Below are 20,620 nucleotides of genomic sequence, written 5' to 3'. Positions count from 1 at the left end.
ATCGTAGCGAGAATTTACGCCTCTCGCTGACGCGTTTTCCTCGCGATCGCGTCTCTCCGCGAACGGTCGAAACAAAATGATTCACTAAAAACTGTCCTGAATTCCTAAGAATTTATTTACCGCAAAACTGACAAAGTGTTTATTTAAAACATGAGGTTGAAGGTAGTCCTTTTCTTTCATTTCATTCATTTTCATTTTCTTTCTTAAGTATGGCTAACACAATATCTAATCAATTAAAATTTTATATTTTCACGTGAAAAGTTTCTTTAGATAATTATTATCAACATGATGACTAACTCTTACGGATTAATACGTGTCTGTAGGGCAATCCGGTGGACTTGATCGGCTTTTTACTTCGAAAGTTGAGTAATCGGTGTCGCTTTCTTACGCATCTTTGAACTGTATAAATGTTTTAAAATTGTTTGATCCAGAATGTACCACACCGGACAATCAAGAAGGCAGGTGCCTTGACTACAGAAAATGTAAACCTCTGCAAGAAATATGGCAGATACAGTACCGTACAGCCACCGATTTTTATAGACGATCAGTGTGCAGATACCAGGTCAATGTTACGATCGTTTGCTGTCCGAACGATCCAAACAAAGAGAAGAGAGAAATTTTAATAAAAACTGTGTATAAGTATAAGGCTTTGCGACCACCATACTGTGGTTTTAGCAACGTCTCTCATACCAGGGTGGTCGATGGTAAACCAGCTGAACTTGGTACGTTTTATGTCTTTCTTTCCGATTAATAATAAGCCATTTACTGCAAAGCATGAACTTTAAAGGCATTAAACAGCACATCAATGTACATTTCAATTAGACTAAATAATAATGCTATGATTTTATCGGTAGTAACTTTACTTATTAACTTGAATTATTTCTTTCTTTTACTTCATGTTAGGAAGAGTATCTTTTTGCTTGAAATAAAAAATTGATATAGGAGTAATAATATGGATAGAGATCAAAAACTGTTAGGGCAGAAATTACACGTTTGAACTTTATAGTTCAGTATAGTTCAAATAGAAATTATATAGAATTATTTAATAATTTGTATTCCACTGGAATAAAAATTTAATTTCTGTCTTTATCAAATCTCTATTTCAGAGTATTTGTACGTATGTACTTATCGTCTGCTGTATGATCGAATATCGAATAGGTAATAATCGTTGTTACTCGTTATGTGAGAAAAAATTATGTATATTCACAACTATGACTATTGCATTTTAGGCGCTTGGCCATGGATCGCTGCATTAGGTTTTCGTAATCCCCGAAACCCAGACAAACCACTATGGAAGTGCGGAGGTTCCCTGATATCGGCTAGGCATGTTTTGACCGCAGCACATTGTGCACATATGGATGGAATAGAAAACATACACAATCATAATATTGCCATTCTTAGATAGGTGGAGGAGGTGCCATTTTCGAGTAAGTCCTCAAATATATATATATATATGCTATTGAGTATTACTGAAGTATCATATCCTGAAATTTCTTACTGTACACATATATTGTGTCATAAAGCGTGTACAATTCTTTCTCATACTTTTGGTCATTCGTTTCCTGCATTTTCATTTATTTTTTTATTTTTCAGGGTACGTATATCCCATTTGTACGAAAGAGCAACTTCGTCGGCTATAACCCCCTTGTTGCTGGATGGGGAGCGTTAAGATATAGCAAGTGATATCAATTTTATAATAAAATTAAACAGTTCCAGTCTTAAATATCTTTCTCATTTTCTTCGTAGGACGACCACGACCTAATGCATTAATGGAAGTACAAATGCCAGTGATTAAGAACGCCGAATGCAAAATAGCTTATTCCAAATTTCCTAATGCACCTGATATCACTGATGGTATAATATGCGCCGAACATGCTCAGGGTGGAGAGGATTCTTGTACGGTAATTAAGTTACAGAGTTACTACAAACTATACGGTATCTGAAGACACGTCAATTCGAATTAACATCAAATCGACGTCTTAAACATTAAAAATAATAGATAAACACAATTTAATAGTTTTGCCCACTTCTCACACCTCGTTATGGTATTTAATCTAATTTCCTTCTAATCTTAGTTTTGCTCAAAATACATATAACATGTACGTTATAAATTGGAGTATTTCAATACACAAATCAATAGAAGATTATTACTGTATATAAGTATAATTTCAATGCAATTCGATCGATATATTTCAGTATCTTTGATTAAAAATTTAACGATCCTTTCAGGCTGACCGTGGCGGACCACTGCTGATACAACATGAATTAACCTCGTATTTAATAGGTATTGTGTCTTATGCTTATAAGTGTGGCACAGCTGGGTATCCCAGCGTTTACACTAGGGTCACATCGTACCTTGACTTCATTCTCCAAGCGATGCAATAATATGATATTACTGTTCCATAAATATCATTGTGTAAAAAACGTAAAGTTGGATTTTCTTATTGTGGAGATAAGAAACAGCTCAAATTTACATTGTTTTGTACGTTACAAATTATAGGCTTAAAATGTACGAAATGTAACTTTGAAACGACACTAATTTTTTACGCACGATAAACCTCCACGACTTAGGTATGTAAAGATGATAAACGTATATTAATTCTATTAATTTGGTAATAATAAACCAACTTTCTGAGAAGTTCTGTAAATTTCGTTTCTGTTGTATCAAGAGAATAATGGAATATTCCACTTAGATCGTATACTTCTTGTATGTACGTACAAAATTTTCCGGCTAATCTAAAACACTTCATAAGATAGAGAGCTTCTGGAAATTCGGACACAGAGAGTGCATAAAATACAAGATAAGTCTCGTGTCTTTCAAAATTATTTTTTATTCGCTAAAAACGTCCTGTGTACTCATGCAATCACATGCAACCTCGAAACTTCACTTATTTTTTATCACTTTCCAATTCAATACACAGTTTCTGCATTTTTGACTATATGTAAGAGAAATTTCCATTCAGCCAAAGGTGTACTTACAGATTATAGATTCCTATACGACTCTCAGTAAAAATTTATCCGCACTCCAGATATATAAAACTTCTGTCGACCGTATTGATCCATCTGCACTCTTCGTATGACGTCAATATCTGTTCAGTGCTGCTGCGCAGGTTTCTTTGTGTTACGTCAATTCGTTTGTGACCGTTGCGCGAGTAATGGCGCTTTGCAATGGTGATTTGCAGGAAAACAGTGCAGGATGCTGTGATTCGTTTCTTGTGGTCGGAGGTTATGTTTGATGCCTATATTTATCAAAGATTTAATGCACATTATGGAGAAAGTGTTTTGTCACGAAGTGTGTTTGAATGGGCACAAAAGTTCAAAGAAGATCGCACAAGTGTTATGAAAAAACAGCTGGACGCCCGTCCACATCCACGATGACAACATTGAACGTGCTCATGAACTTATGCTCTATGGAATAGACGAGTGACACTGGATAATGTGGCAAATCATTTGCAAATCAGCCACGGCTCTGCTTATGCAATAGTGCACGACAGATTTGGATTTTAAAAAGTTTGTGCGAGATGGATGCCGAAAAAGCTGATGAAAAGGTGAAGACGACGATGCATTCGTGGTTCGCAGCTCAGCCCAAAACATTTTTTAATGAGAAAATATAAAGGTCCTTCGGCAAATGGACAAAGTGTATACAGAAATCGAGTGATTATGTCAAAAAATGATGTATGTCTTTTTTGACAATTGCTTAAAATAAATTCTACACCGACAGAGCGGGTAACTTTTTACTCACCCTCGTAAGACACTTAAATTTCCAATCTCTTATGATGAATAAAAGAGCTTATACTATTAAATCTAATTGTATTTTGTTGCATGAGAGTACACGTGTATGTGATGTACATTACCTTTATATCCCCTTGAACGCTTCAATATTGCGCATATATACTATATTTTGTACAGCTTCTATAAAATTTCGTATGTTTGTTTAGGCTGTTAATCTAGAGGCTGGAGTACAAAGAAGTGGCACAATGATGTGGGCTGATGACATTTATAATTATCAAGGAATCACCCCTACATTCGCTCAGGTATATATCGTTGACTATAATGTATTTAACATATATGATTGTTAGAATATTAATAATTAATTTTTAATTCTATCAGAATTTTAATGAAACTGTCCCTTGGGAAGGAAGAACTGATACCTTGATATCACGGTTTGTACATCCTATATATACGACAAATTTTAGAACATTATATAACGAAGAACCAGATCGTCGTGGCCATGTGATGTGAATAAAAGGACTTGAATTTGATGATATTTTTATAATGTTAGATAACATAACTAAGTATCTTCACAGTAAGATAGGATGACATGGTTTACATGATCTTAATGTTGTTCACTCGAGTGATGATATTATAAGGAAAAGTGTAATATCACAGGTAGGATGATTCATAATTTAGAACTACTAACTCATGTATGTATTAAAAATTAAAGAAATATATTAAATTTTATAGGATATTTATGTTTAGTAACCAGTAATTCAGAGATTGGTATTCATGGTTACTATAACGAGGCTGTAGAAACGCACCCTTTCTTCTTTGCAAATGGTCCTGTATTTATGTCTAAGCCGAAACTGGAACCTCTGAATAATTTAGATTTATTCTTGTTATTTTCTAAAATACTTATCTACAGTATACCATAAGGAATGATACCGTATCGCACCTAATCAAGTGCCTTAAGAAACATCAACAGGATATCACAGTAATCCCTTATCGACTGATATGTAAGTAAAAGTTATCTGTCATTGTTATACACAATTATGTGTTAGTGTTATACACAGTTATTTATCATTTTCTATTAATTCAGTTGTAGCCACTACAATATCTATGACACTGGTAGTAATTATGAGAACAATAATGATGTGTTCTATAAGAGGAAATGATGATTAGGAACAAAAACTTACAGGTAAGTCAAAGTATATGTTATTTGCCATTTGAAAAGAAAGTTACTAACTTGGAATTTTTTGATAAATAATAATTGTGCAAAATATATTGGATTTCAAATTTGTCAAAAATTGATATTTAAGAAGCATTGTAATAATATAACATTAATATTTTGATTTTTCAGAAGATATCATGCGGTGGATGGATAATATGCAAAAAATATTAAGCAGTATATGAATTTTCCTATTGCGTAGAGATAACAAAATGAATTTTAAAAAATGTCGACACGGTAATAAGAAATAGCATCATGACAAAGAATATATAAAGACAGTTTCATTTTTTATAAATAAAAATTTGTTGTTCCAGATTTTGAAATACAGCGAAACGTTTAATTAGTATCTTAATATCTTTAAATAATTATTATTTTAGAATCAATTGTAATTGTATCATACGTACTTTTGAATTCGTGCAAGAACATATGTAATTTTGAAGTAGTTATTATTAGGAAACTGTTAGACGCGAACAGTATGCGAAAAGTTAGTATGCAGTGTAATAATTATCAATCAAAACACAAGAATTAAATTCTTGAGGAAAAAATTTCCGGAATTTCTTATTTACATGATTATAGAGAAATCCATAATAAAAAGGAGCTGCTTTCTAATACTTCGCTTCCTTGTAATGCCTACGTTAACAATAACGAGGTTCGACTTTTTGTTTTTAGAGGGATACTGGAAAATTTGAAAGTACAGTACCATTGGGAAGAAAATCACGATATTGAAAACGATATTTGCAAGTAAATTTCCAAAAAATCTGTTTTCAAATTTTCGCTTTCTATTTCACATTAAAAGAAAGGGAGGGCTGCCTTCTTTTTCTGCAAGACAAAACAAACATTCTGAATCTCGTATCAATGAATGATGTCAATAAGTTATTTTTCTTTTCAGATTGAACAATATTCCAGATTTATTCATAATTTCATACTACGCGAAGAATAGACTTTCATAGGTATATAAAGGAAATATTAAGTATAGGAAAACTCTTTTTCGTTGTAGGTGACATATGCTTCACGGTTGAACACATGTATTTTTGAACACATATAAATGAAGAAGTACTCTTATGGAGAAAAAGAATTGATACCTTCGATTGACATTAGATAATGTATATAAACTTATGAACAATCACTATCAGTTTGTATTTTAGGTGCACACGCAGATTTGTTGGAGTTCTTATAAAATGTACTTCCTGTACGAACGTTTTATTCTTCCAAATTTTACGATACTATGTCTCATATAATAACTATATGGATTAAACGTAATATAAATGATCCGAAAATAGACTCGAACGACATTAATTGTCTTTCTATTTATACCAATATCGATAATACAAGTAAAGCTGGAGCAATAGTATGCAAGAATGGACTATTTATTATTTTAAACCAAATCATAGCATATTCAGAATGCACAGTATTATCATGAAATGTAAATGAATCAGTTGTAAACGAACGATTTTACTGTAAAATCATTGCCACCTTTTTTTCATCTGAAATATAGCAGCAATGAGTACATTCTTTTAATATATAATAAAACGAGATATCTTTATAAAGTTACATATGTCATCACTGGTAACTGTTATCTCGTATGACACCAAATATACCGTTAGTATGGAATGATATTTTTATGAAGATATACTTTAATGATAGATTTTATGAATGAAACGTTATATAAGAAAAATTATCTCTTGTTATTCTATGAAGTGTAGTAGCTAATGAAGATTAATTTTACGAAGTATTAGAGCAAAAGAGAATTAAAAAATTAAAAAGATCTAAATAAGATTGTTCGTGTGGCTTAATTATCTCAATTCTGGTACACCACTTGTTACATTCTAACTAATTAGCGCTAAACAATAACTTGCAAATATTAAAGATATTAACACCTTAATATTAACACCTAAAGGTTTTCAGGAAATTTTATAATATTTGATTATTGTATATCTAGTCATTGATTGATAAAATTTCTTGTATAAGCATAGATCGAGGTTGACGTCATACGCAGATTGCATTACAGGTATCGTTTTAATTTATTTTATGGCTAGAATCATTTGAATATTATACGAATAATTATTTCCATTCGAACGATTAATAAATCACGTACCTATAAAAGATATATTATGAAAAAGACGTGACGAAACAAAAAAATATTGGAAATTCCGTTGTCATTAGATCAATTATTTTTGCAATGATTTTTATTTCCATGTAATTACATATGAAATGGGTAATTCATTAACATCTCCTCGAATCGAATATAATTCGTTACACTTCACAACGATTCAAATAATGGACGGGAAATATATAATAACTTTCCTGTCCTTGCGTTAAAATAGTACTGTACAAATCAGATGATACAGGAAATACCCAAAAAACCCAATTACATCCACATTGCATGACAGCACACTTGCAATGGATTTTTGTGATTTCAATGTCACAGACAATGACACAACTAATCAGAACACGTTCGAGGCTATAGACATTGAAATTACCGCGTGTTTAATACGTTTAAAGCATAAATCTAAATTTCACGCGATTATTTCTTTGTACATTGTGAAACTCTTAAATTATCTTAATCGAATAAATAATCCTAATGTAATAAAACATCTTGAAATAGACCTAGATATCTGAAACAGAAACTCGAAGGATAAGAAATCCTAAAAGGTACTAATCCTAAAATAACAAACTCCTAAATAATAAACAAGTGATAAAACCTGTTATAAATAATAAACCTTACCTGGAATAATCAAATCCTAACTAATCGAAAATAAAATAAGGCAAGCAATTCTTAATCTTTCAAGTAATTTTTCCGAAAACACAGAAAGATAGAGAAATTAAAAAGACGCAGCACAAATTGCAGCACAATGAAAGTTTCAGAGCGATGAATACGATCGTATTAAACTAAATAATTTTCAAAAGTGAAATTACACTGAAACGTATATCGATGATATTTGTCATTTCTACGATCTGTTTCGCTTGATCGTGCTTCTTTTCTGATGTAAATTCAATTTATAATACGAACTAAGTTTCCTTTATTATTATTAGTCCTGCGTCTTTTTAATTCGTCACTTCTTTTATTTCAGAACAATGACGGGCTCCAAGATGCTGTTCGGATGTTTGGCGTTAATTGCTTTTCTGCATCCATTAGTTCACGTTTGTACTTCGAGTAGTACAGCTCAAGGTTTGTACTTCGAGTTGTCTTTTTCCATGCACTTCAAATTCCAATACGATCTGGTCACGTGGCCTTCGTACAATTTCGAAATTTTACCTGTTTGGTAATCGTCAATGAAAAAAGAAGTTATGCGTGACCTCAACACATTGAAACAATTTTTATGATTTTTTATTTGCCGGTTGGTCAGCAAGTTAATGGAAAAATTTCACTTAACTATTCGCGTTAATTTCTTCGGTTTAACTTTTGGGAAATGCTTCGTTAGCTTCGGGAATATTCCAACGATTCGTTTTACGTACAAAATAAGCATGATAAATATTACATAACGGTAATGTAATATCGGAATATATTAAAGGTGTAATTTTGTCCGATTAATTATAATTTATTAATAATGGATTGAAAATACAGATATTAGTTAGACAGAGAAACGATGTTTGATTAACAGGAAAACTAAATGCAACGCTCGTATTTACAACAAATAACTTGACAACTATTTGGTAACTCTCTCTCTCTCTCTCTCTCTCTCTCTCACTAGCAACTCTAACACTCGACAACACTCGCAACTCAATTCTAACGACTCTATGCTTCGACGTCTCGATCAACTCTGAACCTCGCCAATGCATTCCTGCTCGGTCCTGCACGCACGCACGCACACACGCGCGCGCGCGCGCACACACACACACACTTTTCGGCTCACATACTCTGGCCTCTTGATTGCCACTCCTTGAAATATGAAACCGTACTTCTGTTTTGACGCTGCTTATCTTTTCTCGCGTCACTGCTACTAGGCGCTCTTGGATGTAAACAAACCACAAAAAGACGGCGTACACGGTGTTTTCTAATTTCAGCCGATCTCCAATCAAAGCTATTCTACGATATTACATTATCGTATAATAATAAGCTTTTAATCGTTTAATAATAACTCGTCAAGTAGAAATTCCACACGAAGCATTGTGAAGAATAATACTTGAAGAAGATCTATGTTCTTACGAGATTGGCTGTGTACAAGAACTTTGTTGGATAGATTGTATCGTTTGACGAAAATTTTATTGTTGAAAGTTAAGAAAGTTGGAAAGAAAACCCACGCTGTCTCGAAGATATCTTGTTTTTCAGATGCTGTAAATTGACAAATAACTAGATATTAGTATTGACATTATTTGATGTCATATCTGACCTTAAAGTATAAATAAAATCAATCTAGGAATTAATGAAATTTCAAACATTTTTTCTAAGAAAACAGAAGTTTTGTTCCTCCTAATGAGTATCACATGATGCAATAGAAAAATAATTTGACATTGAAAATCGTGTCAAGATCAATTTCGAAGCTATAAAATCGTCTTAAAAAAACGCCGTGATAAAAAATTTTTTGACACCTTGTACAAAGGTGTATATCAACGTAAGTGTACCTGTATGTCTATATTCGAGATTATTTATCTATTCAAGATAGCAAAGTAAAAATACTATATAGAGGATTTAATTAATGTGTATATCAACACATATTCTCGATAATACGATAATACAATAATATTCTCGATATACGTACGCGCGTGATAGAAGGTCGTTCGGGGAAAAATGTTCATGACACCGATATAAAAATACCATATGGAGGACATAATTAATGTGTCGATCAACGTATATATCATTATATGTAATTATATCATTATTATCAATATTATATATAATTATTATATTATTATTATCATTATATGTAATTATATCATTATTATCAATATTATATATAATTATTATATTATTATTATCATTATATGTAATTATATCATTATATGTGCATTTGGCAAATAATATTTGACATCTGGAAGCGACATGTTATTTATCTATTCAAGATAGCAAAGTAGAAATAGCATATAGAGGATTTAATTAATGTGTGGATCAACGTATGTATCACTATATGTAACAATAATATTGACTGTATATGTACGCGTGTAATAGAAGATTTTCGGTTTACAATGTTTATGACACTGATATAAAAATACCATATAGAGGATTTAATTAACGTGTATATCTATGTATATATCTGTAATATCGTGATATAATATATTTACAAGAAATGGATGATAAGAAATTAGTAATAATTCACAAAAAAGGATATCGTAGTAGAAATATTATAAAAAAACATTTTCTGTTTTAGTGTAGAGTTACTCCTTCTTACAGACAGTGTCGTACAAATCTGTACGTCTCTGAGAAAATGTAGGTATCTGAGCCCTTACTTCCTCAACAACTTTTAGATCTGATAGAAAAAAGAAACATACGAAGTAATAAGTAATGCTTACTAATAAATTCAACAAATACAGAGGAAGATGGCTAAATCGATAAATTAACGAGACTAAAAATTAATTACATCATGGATCTCTCGCTTTTAATTTTAAGCTGTAAATTACCGATATCGGTGACTTTTTTTTTTATTTATTTATTTGTTGAAATTTTTTTTTCTTTTTTTTTTTTTTCTTTTTTTTTTGATATCGGTGACTGCCATATTCTCTTGAGTTTCCAAATCGTAAAGAATCTTTCCCCAGGGATTGGTCAACTGTGTATGTCCCCATGCGACGTAACTTGCTTAAGGAACACGAGCCGGTGATATGCAGGCAACGTATAATTGATTATCATTCGCTCTGGAACGCTGAAGTAATGACCAGTGCAGTGGTCCAGTGGTCATATTGAATGCCGCTGGATATATCAGCATTTGGCAACCTAACCCAGAGAAGCAGGAAATATGAAGCCACCGAATACCAATTAACTTCGTAGTTGCACGGTTCACATTCCATCATTTCTGAATATGCGAGGACAGTCCTCTTATTGTGCTTTTAATTCTTTTAGTTGTTTCATTTTCAGCAAATATACTGGTTTTTTAAATTAAGCTTCTTTTTATACAGAGTTACAGATTATATTAATTTTATATAGAATATATTTAAGAAAGATATTTAATTTTTTGCTAGTTAAGTATTGATCGATTAAGTTACTGTACCTTTGTTCCGATAAATGCGTGCCATTTCCTCGAATCTAATATCACAGCAAATGCCAATACCTATTTTGCAGCCCTTCACATCGAACGTCGTTAGGGAGTTACCAGGACTGAGTGAATCACTCTCTCGAAAAGTAATCTTATTAGGAATGTCGATGTCGAATAGATGTACCTAATAACATAAAAATGTGGTCGCTAATTCTATTGCTGCAACTTTTGTAATTTAATATCAAAGTTACCAACTCCTAAACTTTAATTATTTTTTATTTAATAACTGACAGCGTTTTTATCACTTTCTTTTATTAAAAAATCTTATCATTTAATAATGTTTAAAAAGGAGAAAAAATAAGTATAATAATATTTTAAGTATGTGAAAAATTTATATTACACATTACAACAAAAATGGGCGTTTCCCGTATCATAACGTTATCTATAAACCGTAAATTATAGAATTGGTTATAGTATACGTATGTACATATGTATATTCCTAAATTATTCCTAGATAGAGTCACTTTCTTCGCCCCAATATTTTCAAATTCAAAGCCATAAAGGAATATATTACTTACCTTTCGGTGTTTTGCTATCAAAGTTCCATCGGGACCCCAAATAGTACAGGTATTGTACAATTTATCGCCCTCTATTTCAGGCATCGTACCACCAACTACATAGATGTTGTTTTCTTTAGCTGCGTTCGATGAAGCAACGCTCGTTTCACCATCAGGAATACTCTCGGCGTATTTTCGAAAGTACTCTGCATTGCAATATTTCAATTAATGAAAAATAACTGTCTTTTGTTCCAACCATAAATTAAATTGAAATGTTTGTCAGTTTTTTATTTTTTAAATTATTAAAATAACTAAGTTTTATATTTCGACTTAATTAAATATGCAATTACTTAGCTAATAGTATATATAATAAATTGTTTCTACAGGTTCAAAATGAAAAATGAATATTTAGAAATATTTAATTACGACAATGCTATTTGTGTTAGCATCAGTGGCTTGTTACTCAACGACTTTGCTAGTACTTTTTGAAACATAAAGTTAGTTTTCAATTAACACTTATACTAGAGGCGGAATTATAAATGCAAAATAATTGATAATACTAATTTATAAGTACCTAATTATTAGTATCTTAAAAAATATATTTATACAAAAATCACGATAATCATGAAAATGGGGAAATCCTATATTCTCGAATCAATTCACAATTTATTTTGTATATTAATTAGATTCCGCGCTCATCAGTACGTACTCACTGGCGAGATCGAGAAAATGTATCGGCAATTCCTCGTACGACCAGAGGATCGGAAATATCAAAGGATATTATGGCGCAGCGCGAGTGGAGAAACAGAAACATATGAGCTTAACACCGTAATACTCTTATCATAGAAATAGAAGCAGTCCTCAATTCCCGCCCGCTAACTCCTATCTCCACCGATCCAAATGATCTCCTAGCCCTCACTCCCGGACATTTCCTCATTGGCGATTCATTAATGTGCTTACGTGATCGAGATTTCAGAGACATTCCATCGAACCGACTCTCCAAATGGCAGCATATCCAACAGCTTAAACAACATTTTTGGAACCGCTGGCATAAGGAGTATTTGAACGAGCTAACCAACCGCAATAAATGGAGCAAGGGTGGACACAGCATCCAAAAGGGCACAATCGTCATCCTCAGAGAGGACAACGTTCCCTCCATGCATTGGCCTCTGGGCCGAGTTATCAAGGTTCATTCAGGCGCCGATGGTGTCATCCGGACAGCTACAGTTCAGACGGCAAAGAGCATTTTGGATCGGGGCGTCAAAAGGCTTGTCCCACTGCCAATTCAACCCGATCTCGAGAAACCCGAACAACTAGCCACCGAGCCGAAATAAGATGGGAACTTCAACCACACCTCGCTAGTTTGATCGGTACCCTCTCAACGGGGGGAGAATGTTACGCCATGCGGCTTACCATAGGTCATATTCTTAACTATCGATCGCGGCACTATAATGTCGCAGACGGATCGTCGCGTCTGCCCGGCAAACAAACATTGTAGTGGCAAGCGCATGGTTCATTAAGCAGGGCGACTTCCAGAAACGTCGACTCGTGGCCCGTATTTTACCTCGCAGTAAAAGAATGTGGCGTGATCCGAACGTAGTGGGGGTCGCCTTCCAGAAAAAACGAAAAAAATCGAAAGGCGTTCAGAACTTTTCGAGAAGTCGAACCGTCAACACATGTGGTATGTCGCGCATTACTTATCAACCAAAACGCAGTTACATTTTTTTTGTTCCATTTATATCTTTCTAGTTAATAAGTTGTTGAAATAAACATTAATTTATTTGTGTTAATTCTGTGGAATTTCATTGAACTACCCTTATTATCATAATCGAAATAAGGGGATCGATCAGTTCGTGGCGTCGATTATTTAATCGTAACGGGAACTTACAACTCTCGTTGACGTGCTATCTCGCGATCGCGTCTCTCCGCGAACGGTCGAAACAAAATGATTCACTAAAAACTGTCCTGAATTCCTAAGAATTTATTTACCGCAAAACTGACAAAGTGTTTATTTAAAACATGAGGTTGAAGGTAGTCCTTTTCTTTCATTTCATTCATTTTCATTTTCTTTCTTAAGTATGGCTAACACAATATCTAATCAATTAAAATTTTATATTTTCACGTGAAAAGTTTCTTTAGATAATTATTATCAACATGATGACTAACTCTTACGGATTAATACGTGTCTGTAGGGCAATCCGGTGGACTTGATCGGCTTTTTACTTCGAAAGTTGAGTAATCGGTGTCGCTTTCTTACGCATCTTTGAACTGTATAAATGTTTTAAAATTGTTTGATCCAGAATGTACCACACCGGACAATCAAGAAGGCAGGTGCCTTGACTACAGAAAATGTAAACCTCTGCAAGAAATATGGCAGATACAGTACCGTACAGCCACCGATTTTTATAGACGATCAGTGTGCAGATACCAGGTCAATGTTACGATCGTTTGCTGTCCGAACGATCCAAACAAAGAGAAGAGAGAAATTTTAATAAAAACTGTGTATAAGTATAAGGCTTTGCGACCACCATACTGTGGTTTTAGCAACGTCTCTCATACCAGGGTGGTCGATGGTAAACCAGCTGAACTTGGTACGTTTTATGTCTTTCTTTCCGATTAATAATAAGCCATTTACTGCAAAGCATGAACTTTAAAGGCATTAAACAGCACATCAATGTACATTTCAATTAGACTAAATAATAATGCTATGATTTTATCGGTAGTAACTTTACTTATTAACTTGAATTATTTCTTTCTTTTACTTCATGTTAGGAAGAGTATCTTTTTGCTTGAAATAAAAAATTGATATAGGAGTAATAATATGGATAGAGATCAAAAACTGTTAGGGCAGAAATTACACGTTTGAACTTTATAGTTCAGTATAGTTCAAATAGAAATTATATAGAATTATTTAATAATTTGTATTCCACTGGAATAAAAATTTAATTTCTGTCTTTATCAAATCTCTATTTCAGAGTATTTGTACGTATGTACTTATCGTCTGCTGTATGATCGAATATCGAATAGGTAATAATCGTTGTTACTCGTTATGTGAGAAAAAATTATGTATATTCACAACTATGACTATTGCATTTTAGGCGCTTGGCCATGGATCGCTGCATTAGGTTTTCGTAATCCCCGAAACCCAGACAAACCACTATGGAAGTGCGGAGGTTCCCTGATATCGGCTAGGCATGTTTTGACCGCAGCACATTGTGCACATATGGATGGAATAGAAAACATACACAATCATAATATTGCCATTCTTAGATAGGTGGAGGAGGTGCCATTTTCGAGTAAGTCCTCAAATATATATATATATATGCTATTGAGTATTACTGAAGTATCATATCCTGAAATTTCTTACTGTACACATATATTGTGTCATAAAGCGTGTACAATTCTTTCTCATACTTTTGGTCATTCGTTTCCTGTATTTTCATTTATTTTTTTATTTTTCAGGGTACGTATATCCCATTTGTACGAAAGAGCAACTTCGTCGGCTATAACCCCCTTGTTGCTGGATGGGGAGCGTTAAGATATAGCAAGTGATATCAATTTTATAATAAAATTAAACAGTTCCAGTCTTAAATATCTTTCTCATTTTCTTCGTAGGACGACCACGACCTAATGCATTAATGGAAGTACAAATGCCAGTGATTAAGAACGCCGAATGCAAAATAGCTTATTCCAAATTTCCTAATGCACCTGATATCACTGATGGTATAATATGCGCCGAACATGCTCAGGGTGGAGAGGATTCTTGTACGGTAATTAAGTTACAGAGTTACTACAAACTATACGGTATCTGAAGACACGTCAATTCGAATTAACATCAAATCGACGTCTTAAACATTAAAAATAATAGATAAACACAATTTAATAGTTTTGCCCACTTCTCACACCTCGTTATGGTATTTAATCTAATTTCCTTCTAATCTTAGTTTTGCTCAAAATACATATAACATGTACGTTATAAATTGGAGTATTTCAATACACAAATCAATAGAAGATTATTACTGTATATAAGTATAATTTCAATGCAATTCGATCGATATATTTCAGTATCTTTGATTAAAAATTTAACGATCCTTTCAGGCTGACCGTGGCGGACCACTGCTGATACAACATGAATTAACCTCGTATTTAATAGGTATTGTGTCTTATGCTTATAAGTGTGGCACAGCTGGGTATCCCAGCGTTTACACTAGGGTCACATCGTACCTTGACTTCATTCTCCAAGCGATGCAATAATATGATATTACTGTTCCATAAATATCATTGTGTAAAAAACGTAAAGTTGGATTTTCTTATTGTGGAGATAAGAAACAGCTCAAATTTACATTGTTTTGTACGTTACAAATTATAGGCTTAAAATGTACGAAATGTAACTTTGAAACGACACTAATTTTTTACGCACGATAAACCTCCACGACTTAGGTATGTAAAGATGATAAACGTATATTAATTCTATTAATTTGGTAATAATAAACCAACTTTCTGAGAAGTTCTGTAAATTTCGTTTCTGTTGTATCAAGAGAATAATGGAATATTCCACTTAGATCGTATACTTCTTGTATGTACGTACAAAATTTTCCGGCTAATCTAAAACACTTCATAAGATAGAGAGCTTCTGGAAATTCGGACACAGAGAGTGCATAAAATACAAGATAAGTCTCGTGTCTTTCAAAATTATTTTTTATTCGCTAAAAACGTCCTGTGTACTCATGCAATCACATGCAACCTCGAAACTTCACTTATTTTTTATCACTTTCCAATTCAATACACAGTTTCTGCATTTTTGACTATATGTAAGAGAAATTTCCATTCAGCCAAAGGTGTACTTACAGATTATAGATTCCTATACGACTCTCAGTAAAAATTTATCCGCACTCCAGATATATAAAACTTCTGTCGACCGTATTGATCCATCTGCACTCTTCGTATGACGTCAATATCTGTTCAGTGCTGCTGCGCAGGTTTCTTTGTGTTACGTCAATTCGTTTGTGACCGTTGCGCGAGTAATGGCGCTTTGCAATGGTGATTTGCAGGAAAACAGTGCAGGATGCTGTGATTCGTTTCTTGTGGTCGGAGGTTATGTTTGATGCCTATATTTATCAAAGATTTAATGCACATTATGGAGAAAGTGTTTTGTCACGAAGTGTGTTTGAATGGGCACAAAAGTTCAAAGAAGATCGCACAAGTGTTATGAAAAAACAGCTGGACGCCCGTCCACATCCACGATGACAACATTGAACGTGCTCATGAACTTATGCTCTATGGAATAGACGAGTGACACTGGATAATGTGGCAAATCATTTGCAAATCAGCCACGGCTCTGCTTATGCAATAGTGCACGACAGATTTGGATTTTAAAAAGTTTGTGCGAGATGGATGCCGAAAAAGCTGATGAAAAGGTGAAGACGACGATGCATTCGTGGTTCGCAGCTCAGCCCAAAACATTTTTTAATGAGAAAATATAAAGGTCCTTCGGCAAATGGACAAAGTGTATACAGAAATCGAGTGATTATGTCAAAAAATGATGTATGTCTTTTTTGACAATTGCTTAAAATAAATTCTACACCGACAGAGCGGGTAACTTTTTACTCACCCTCGTAAGACACTTAAATTTCCAATCTCTTATGATGAATAAAAGAGCTTATACTATTAAATCTAATTGTATTTTGTTGCATGAGAGTACACGTGTATGTGATGTACATTACCTTTATATCCCCTTGAACGCTTCAATATTGCGCATATATACTATATTTTGTACAGCTTCTATAAAATTTCGTATGTTTGTTTAGGCTGTTAATCTAGAGGCTGGAGTACAAAGAAGTGGCACAATGATGTGGGCTGATGACATTTATAATTATCAAGGAATCACCCCTACATTCGCTCAGGTATATATCGTTGACTATAATGTATTTAACATATATGATTGTTAGAATATTAATAATTAATTTTTAATTCTATCAGAATTTTAATGAAACTGTCCCTTGGGAAGGAAGAACTGATACCTTGATATCACGGTTTGTACATCCTATATATACGACAAATTTTAGAACATTATATAACGAAGAACCAGATCGTCGTGGCCATGTGATGTGAATAAAAGGACTTGAATTTGATGATATTTTTATAATGTTAGATAACATAACTAAGTATCTTCACAGTAAGATAGGATGACATGGTTTACATGATCTTAATGTTGTTCACTCGAGTGATGATATTATAAGGAAAAGTGTAATATCACAGGTAGGATGATTCATAATTTAGAACTACTAACTCATGTATGTATTAAAAATTAAAGAAATATATTAAATTTTATAGGATATTTATGTTTAGTAACCAGTAATTCAGAGATTGGTATTCATGGTTACTATAACGAGGCTGTAGAAACGCACCCTTTCTTCTTTGCAAATGGTCCTGTATTTATGTCTAAGCCGAAACTGGAACCTCTGAATAATTTAGATTTATTCTTGTTATTTTCTAAAATACTTATCTACAGTATACCATAAGGAATGATACCGTATCGCACCTAATCAAGTGCCTTAAGAAACATCAACAGGATATCACAGTAATCCCTTATCGACTGATATGTAAGTAAAAGTTATCTGTCATTGTTATACACAATTATGTGTTAGTGTTATACACAGTTATTTATCATTTTCTATTAATTCAGTTGTAGCCACTACAATATCTATGACACTGGTAGTAATTATGAGAACAATAATGATGTGTTCTATAAGAGGAAATGATGATTAGGAACAAAAACTTACAGGTAAGTCAAAGTATATGTTATTTGCCATTTGAAAAGAAAGTTACTAACTTGGAATTTTTTGATAAATAATAATTGTGCAAAATATATTGGATTTCAAATTTGTCAAAAATTGAAATTTAAGAAGCATTGTAATAATATAACATTAATATTTTGATTTTTCAGGAGATATCATGCGGTGGATGGATAATATGTAAAAAATATTAAGCAGCATATGAATTTTCATATTGCGTAGAGATAACAAAATGAATTTTAAAAAATGTCGACACGGTAATAAGAAATAGCATCATGACAAAGAATATATAAAGACAGTTTCATTTTTTATAAATAAAAATTTGTTGTTCCAGATTTTGAAATACAGCGAAACGTTTAATTAGTATCTTAATATCTTTAAATAATTATTATTTTAGAATCAATTGTAATTGTATCATACGTACTTTTGAATTCGTGCAAGAACATATGTAATTTTGAAGTAGTTATTATTAGGAAACTGTTAGACGCGAACAGTATGCGAAAAGTTAGTATGCAGTGTAATAATTATCAATCAAAACACAAGAATTAAATTCTTGAGGAAAAAATTTCCGGAATTTCTTATTTACATGATTATAGAGAAATCCATAATAAAAAGGAGCTGCTTTCTAATACTTCGCTTCCTTGTAATGCCTACGTTAACAATAACGAGGTTCGACTTTTTGTTTTTAGAGGGATACTGGAAAATTTGAAAGTACAGTACCATTGGGAAGAAAATCACGATATTGAAAACGATATTTGCAAGTAAATTTCCAAAAAATCTGTTTTCAAATTTTCGCTTTCTATTTCACATTAAAAGAAAGGGAGGGCTGCCTTCTTTTTCTGCAAGACAAAACAAACATTCTGAATCTCGTATCAATGAATGATGTCAATAAGTTATTTTTCTTTTCAGATTGAACAATATTCCAGATTTATTCATAATTTCATACTACGCGAAGAATAGACTTTCATAGGTATATAAAGGAAATATTAAGTATAGGAAAACTCTTTTTCGTTGTAGGTGACATATGCTTCACGGTTGAACACATGTATTTTTGAACACATATAAATGAAGAAGTACTCTTATGGAGAAAAAGAATTGATACCTTCGATTGACATTAGATAATGTATATAAACTTATGAACAATCACTATCAGTTTGTATTTTAGGTGCACACGCAGATTTGTTGGAGTTCTTATAAAATGTACTTCCTGTACGAACGTTTTATTCTTCCAAATTTTACGATACTATGTCTCATATAATAACTATATGGATTCAACGTAATATAAATGATCCGAAAATAGACTCGAACGACATTAATTGTCTTTCTATTTATACCAATATCGATAATACAAGTAAAGCTGGAGCAATAGTATGCAAGAATGGACTATTTATTATTTTAAACCAAATCATAGCATATTCAGAATGCACAGTATTATCATGAAATGTAAATGAATCAGTTGTAAACGAACGATTTTACTGTAAAATCATTGCCACCTTTTTTTCATCTGAAATATAGCAGCAATGAGTACATTCTTTTAATATATAATAAAACGAGATATCTTTATAAAGTTACATATGTCATCACTGGTAACTGTTATCTCGTATGACACCAAATATACCGTTAGTATGGAATGATATTTTTATGAAGATATACTTTAATGATAGATTTTATGAATGAAACGTTATATAAGAAAAATTATCTCTTGTTATTCTATGAAGTGTAGTAGCTAATGAAGATTAATTTTACGAAGTATTAGAGCAAAAGAGAATTAAAAAATTAAAAAGATCTAAATAAGATTGTTCGTGTGGCTTAATTATCTCAATTCTGGTACACCACTTGTTACATTCTAACTAATTAGCGCTAAACAATAACTTGCAAATATTAAAGATATTAACACCTTAATATTAACACCTAAAGGTTTTCAGGAAATTTTATAATATTTGATTATTGTATATCTAGTCATTGATTGATAAAATTTCTTGTATAAGCATAGATCGAGGTTGACGTCATACGCAGATTGCATTACAGGTATCGTTTTAATTTATTTTATGGCTAGAATCATTTGAATATTATACGAATAATTATTTCCATTCGAACGATTAATAAATCACGTACCTATAAAAGATATATTATGAAAAAGACGTGACGAAACAAAAAAATATTGGAAATTCCGTTGTCATTAGATCAATTATTTTTGCA

The 20,620-nt window shown here is 32.5% G+C and overlaps 2 protein-coding genes and 1 long non-coding RNA gene across 5 annotated transcripts; 2 read left to right on the top strand and 1 right to left on the bottom strand.

Moving 5' to 3' along the window:
• The first annotated feature begins 1,695 nt into the window (after positions 1-1,695).
• On the top strand, positions 1,696-2,692 carry LOC126876122 (uncharacterized). The gene is made up of 2 exons (XR_007693937.1): positions 1,696-1,901; positions 2,285-2,692. It is a non-coding gene; the product is annotated as an uncharacterized LOC126876122 (long non-coding RNA).
• A 7,224-nt stretch (positions 2,693-9,916) lies between these two features.
• On the bottom strand, positions 9,917-11,824 carry LOC126876107 (omega-amidase NIT2-A-like). The gene is made up of 3 exons (XM_050639017.1): positions 11,649-11,824; positions 11,086-11,254; positions 9,917-10,811 (listed from the first exon to the last, which is right to left on the bottom strand). Exons 1-3 carry the CDS (start codon positions 11,730-11,732, stop codon positions 10,678-10,680), a joined length of 387 nt encoding a protein of 128 aa, XP_050494974.1. The 5' UTR covers positions 11,733-11,824; the 3' UTR covers positions 9,917-10,677.
• Positions 11,825-12,228: 404 nt separating this feature from the next.
• Positions 12,229-18,764, top strand: LOC126876104 (venom serine protease Bi-VSP-like). Of its 3 annotated transcripts, XR_007693927.1 has the most exons (11): positions 12,336-13,308; positions 13,820-14,218; positions 14,400-14,923; positions 15,090-15,397; positions 15,726-16,067; positions 16,478-17,222; positions 17,435-17,530; positions 17,607-17,885; positions 17,961-18,229; positions 18,313-18,411; positions 18,574-18,764. XR_007693927.1 is itself a non-coding variant. In XM_050639014.1 (4 exons), exons 1-3 carry the CDS (start codon positions 13,206-13,208, stop codon positions 14,899-14,901), a joined length of 570 nt encoding a protein of 189 aa, XP_050494971.1. In that variant the 5' UTR covers positions 12,229-13,205; the 3' UTR covers positions 14,902-14,923; positions 15,090-15,492. The 3 variants fall into 3 exon arrangements, 1 of the variants encoding a protein (XP_050494971.1); XR_007693926.1 differs by lacking the exons at positions 16,478-17,222; positions 17,435-17,530; positions 17,607-17,885; ... (1 more) ...; positions 18,313-18,411; positions 18,574-18,764 and having other exon boundaries at positions 12,229-13,308; positions 13,928-14,218; positions 14,726-14,923; positions 15,726-16,188; XM_050639014.1 differs by lacking the exons at positions 15,726-16,067; positions 16,478-17,222; positions 17,435-17,530; ... (2 more) ...; positions 18,313-18,411; positions 18,574-18,764 and having other exon boundaries at positions 12,229-13,308; positions 13,928-14,218; positions 14,726-14,923; positions 15,090-15,492.
• Positions 18,765-20,620: the final 1,856 nt, after the last annotated feature.

This window comes from Bombus huntii, unplaced genomic scaffold (assembly GCF_024542735.1).
Source record: "Bombus huntii isolate Logan2020A unplaced genomic scaffold, iyBomHunt1.1 ctg00000064.1, whole genome shotgun sequence".
Lineage (NCBI taxonomy): Eukaryota > Metazoa > Arthropoda > Insecta > Hymenoptera > Apidae > Bombus > Bombus huntii.
The sequence above is the reverse complement of the archived record's forward strand: the minus strand, read 5'-3'. Positions and strand labels throughout refer to the sequence as shown.

Coding starts and splice junctions, on each gene's coding strand:
- LOC126876107 (XM_050639017.1), bottom strand. CDS start 11,732: ATGCCTGAAATAGAGGGCGATAAATTGTACAATACCTGTACTATTTGG. Junction 11,255..11,648: donor TGATAGCAAAACACCGAAAG/GTAAGTAATATA, acceptor TTATGTTATTAG/GTACATCTATTCGACATCGA. Junction 10,812..11,085: donor ACGCATTTATCGGAACAAAG/GTACAGTAACTT, acceptor TCTCTGGGTTAG/GTTGCCAAATGCTGATATAT.
- LOC126876104 (XM_050639014.1), top strand. CDS start 13,206: ATGTGGCGTGATCCGAACGTAGTGGGGGTCGCCTTCCAGAAAAAACGA. Junction 13,309..13,927: donor TCGAACCGTCAACACATGTG/GTATGTCGCGCA, acceptor TGTTTGATCCAG/AATGTACCACACCGGACAAT. Junction 14,219..14,725: donor TGGTAAACCAGCTGAACTTG/GTACGTTTTATG, acceptor ATTGCATTTTAG/GCGCTTGGCCATGGATCGCT.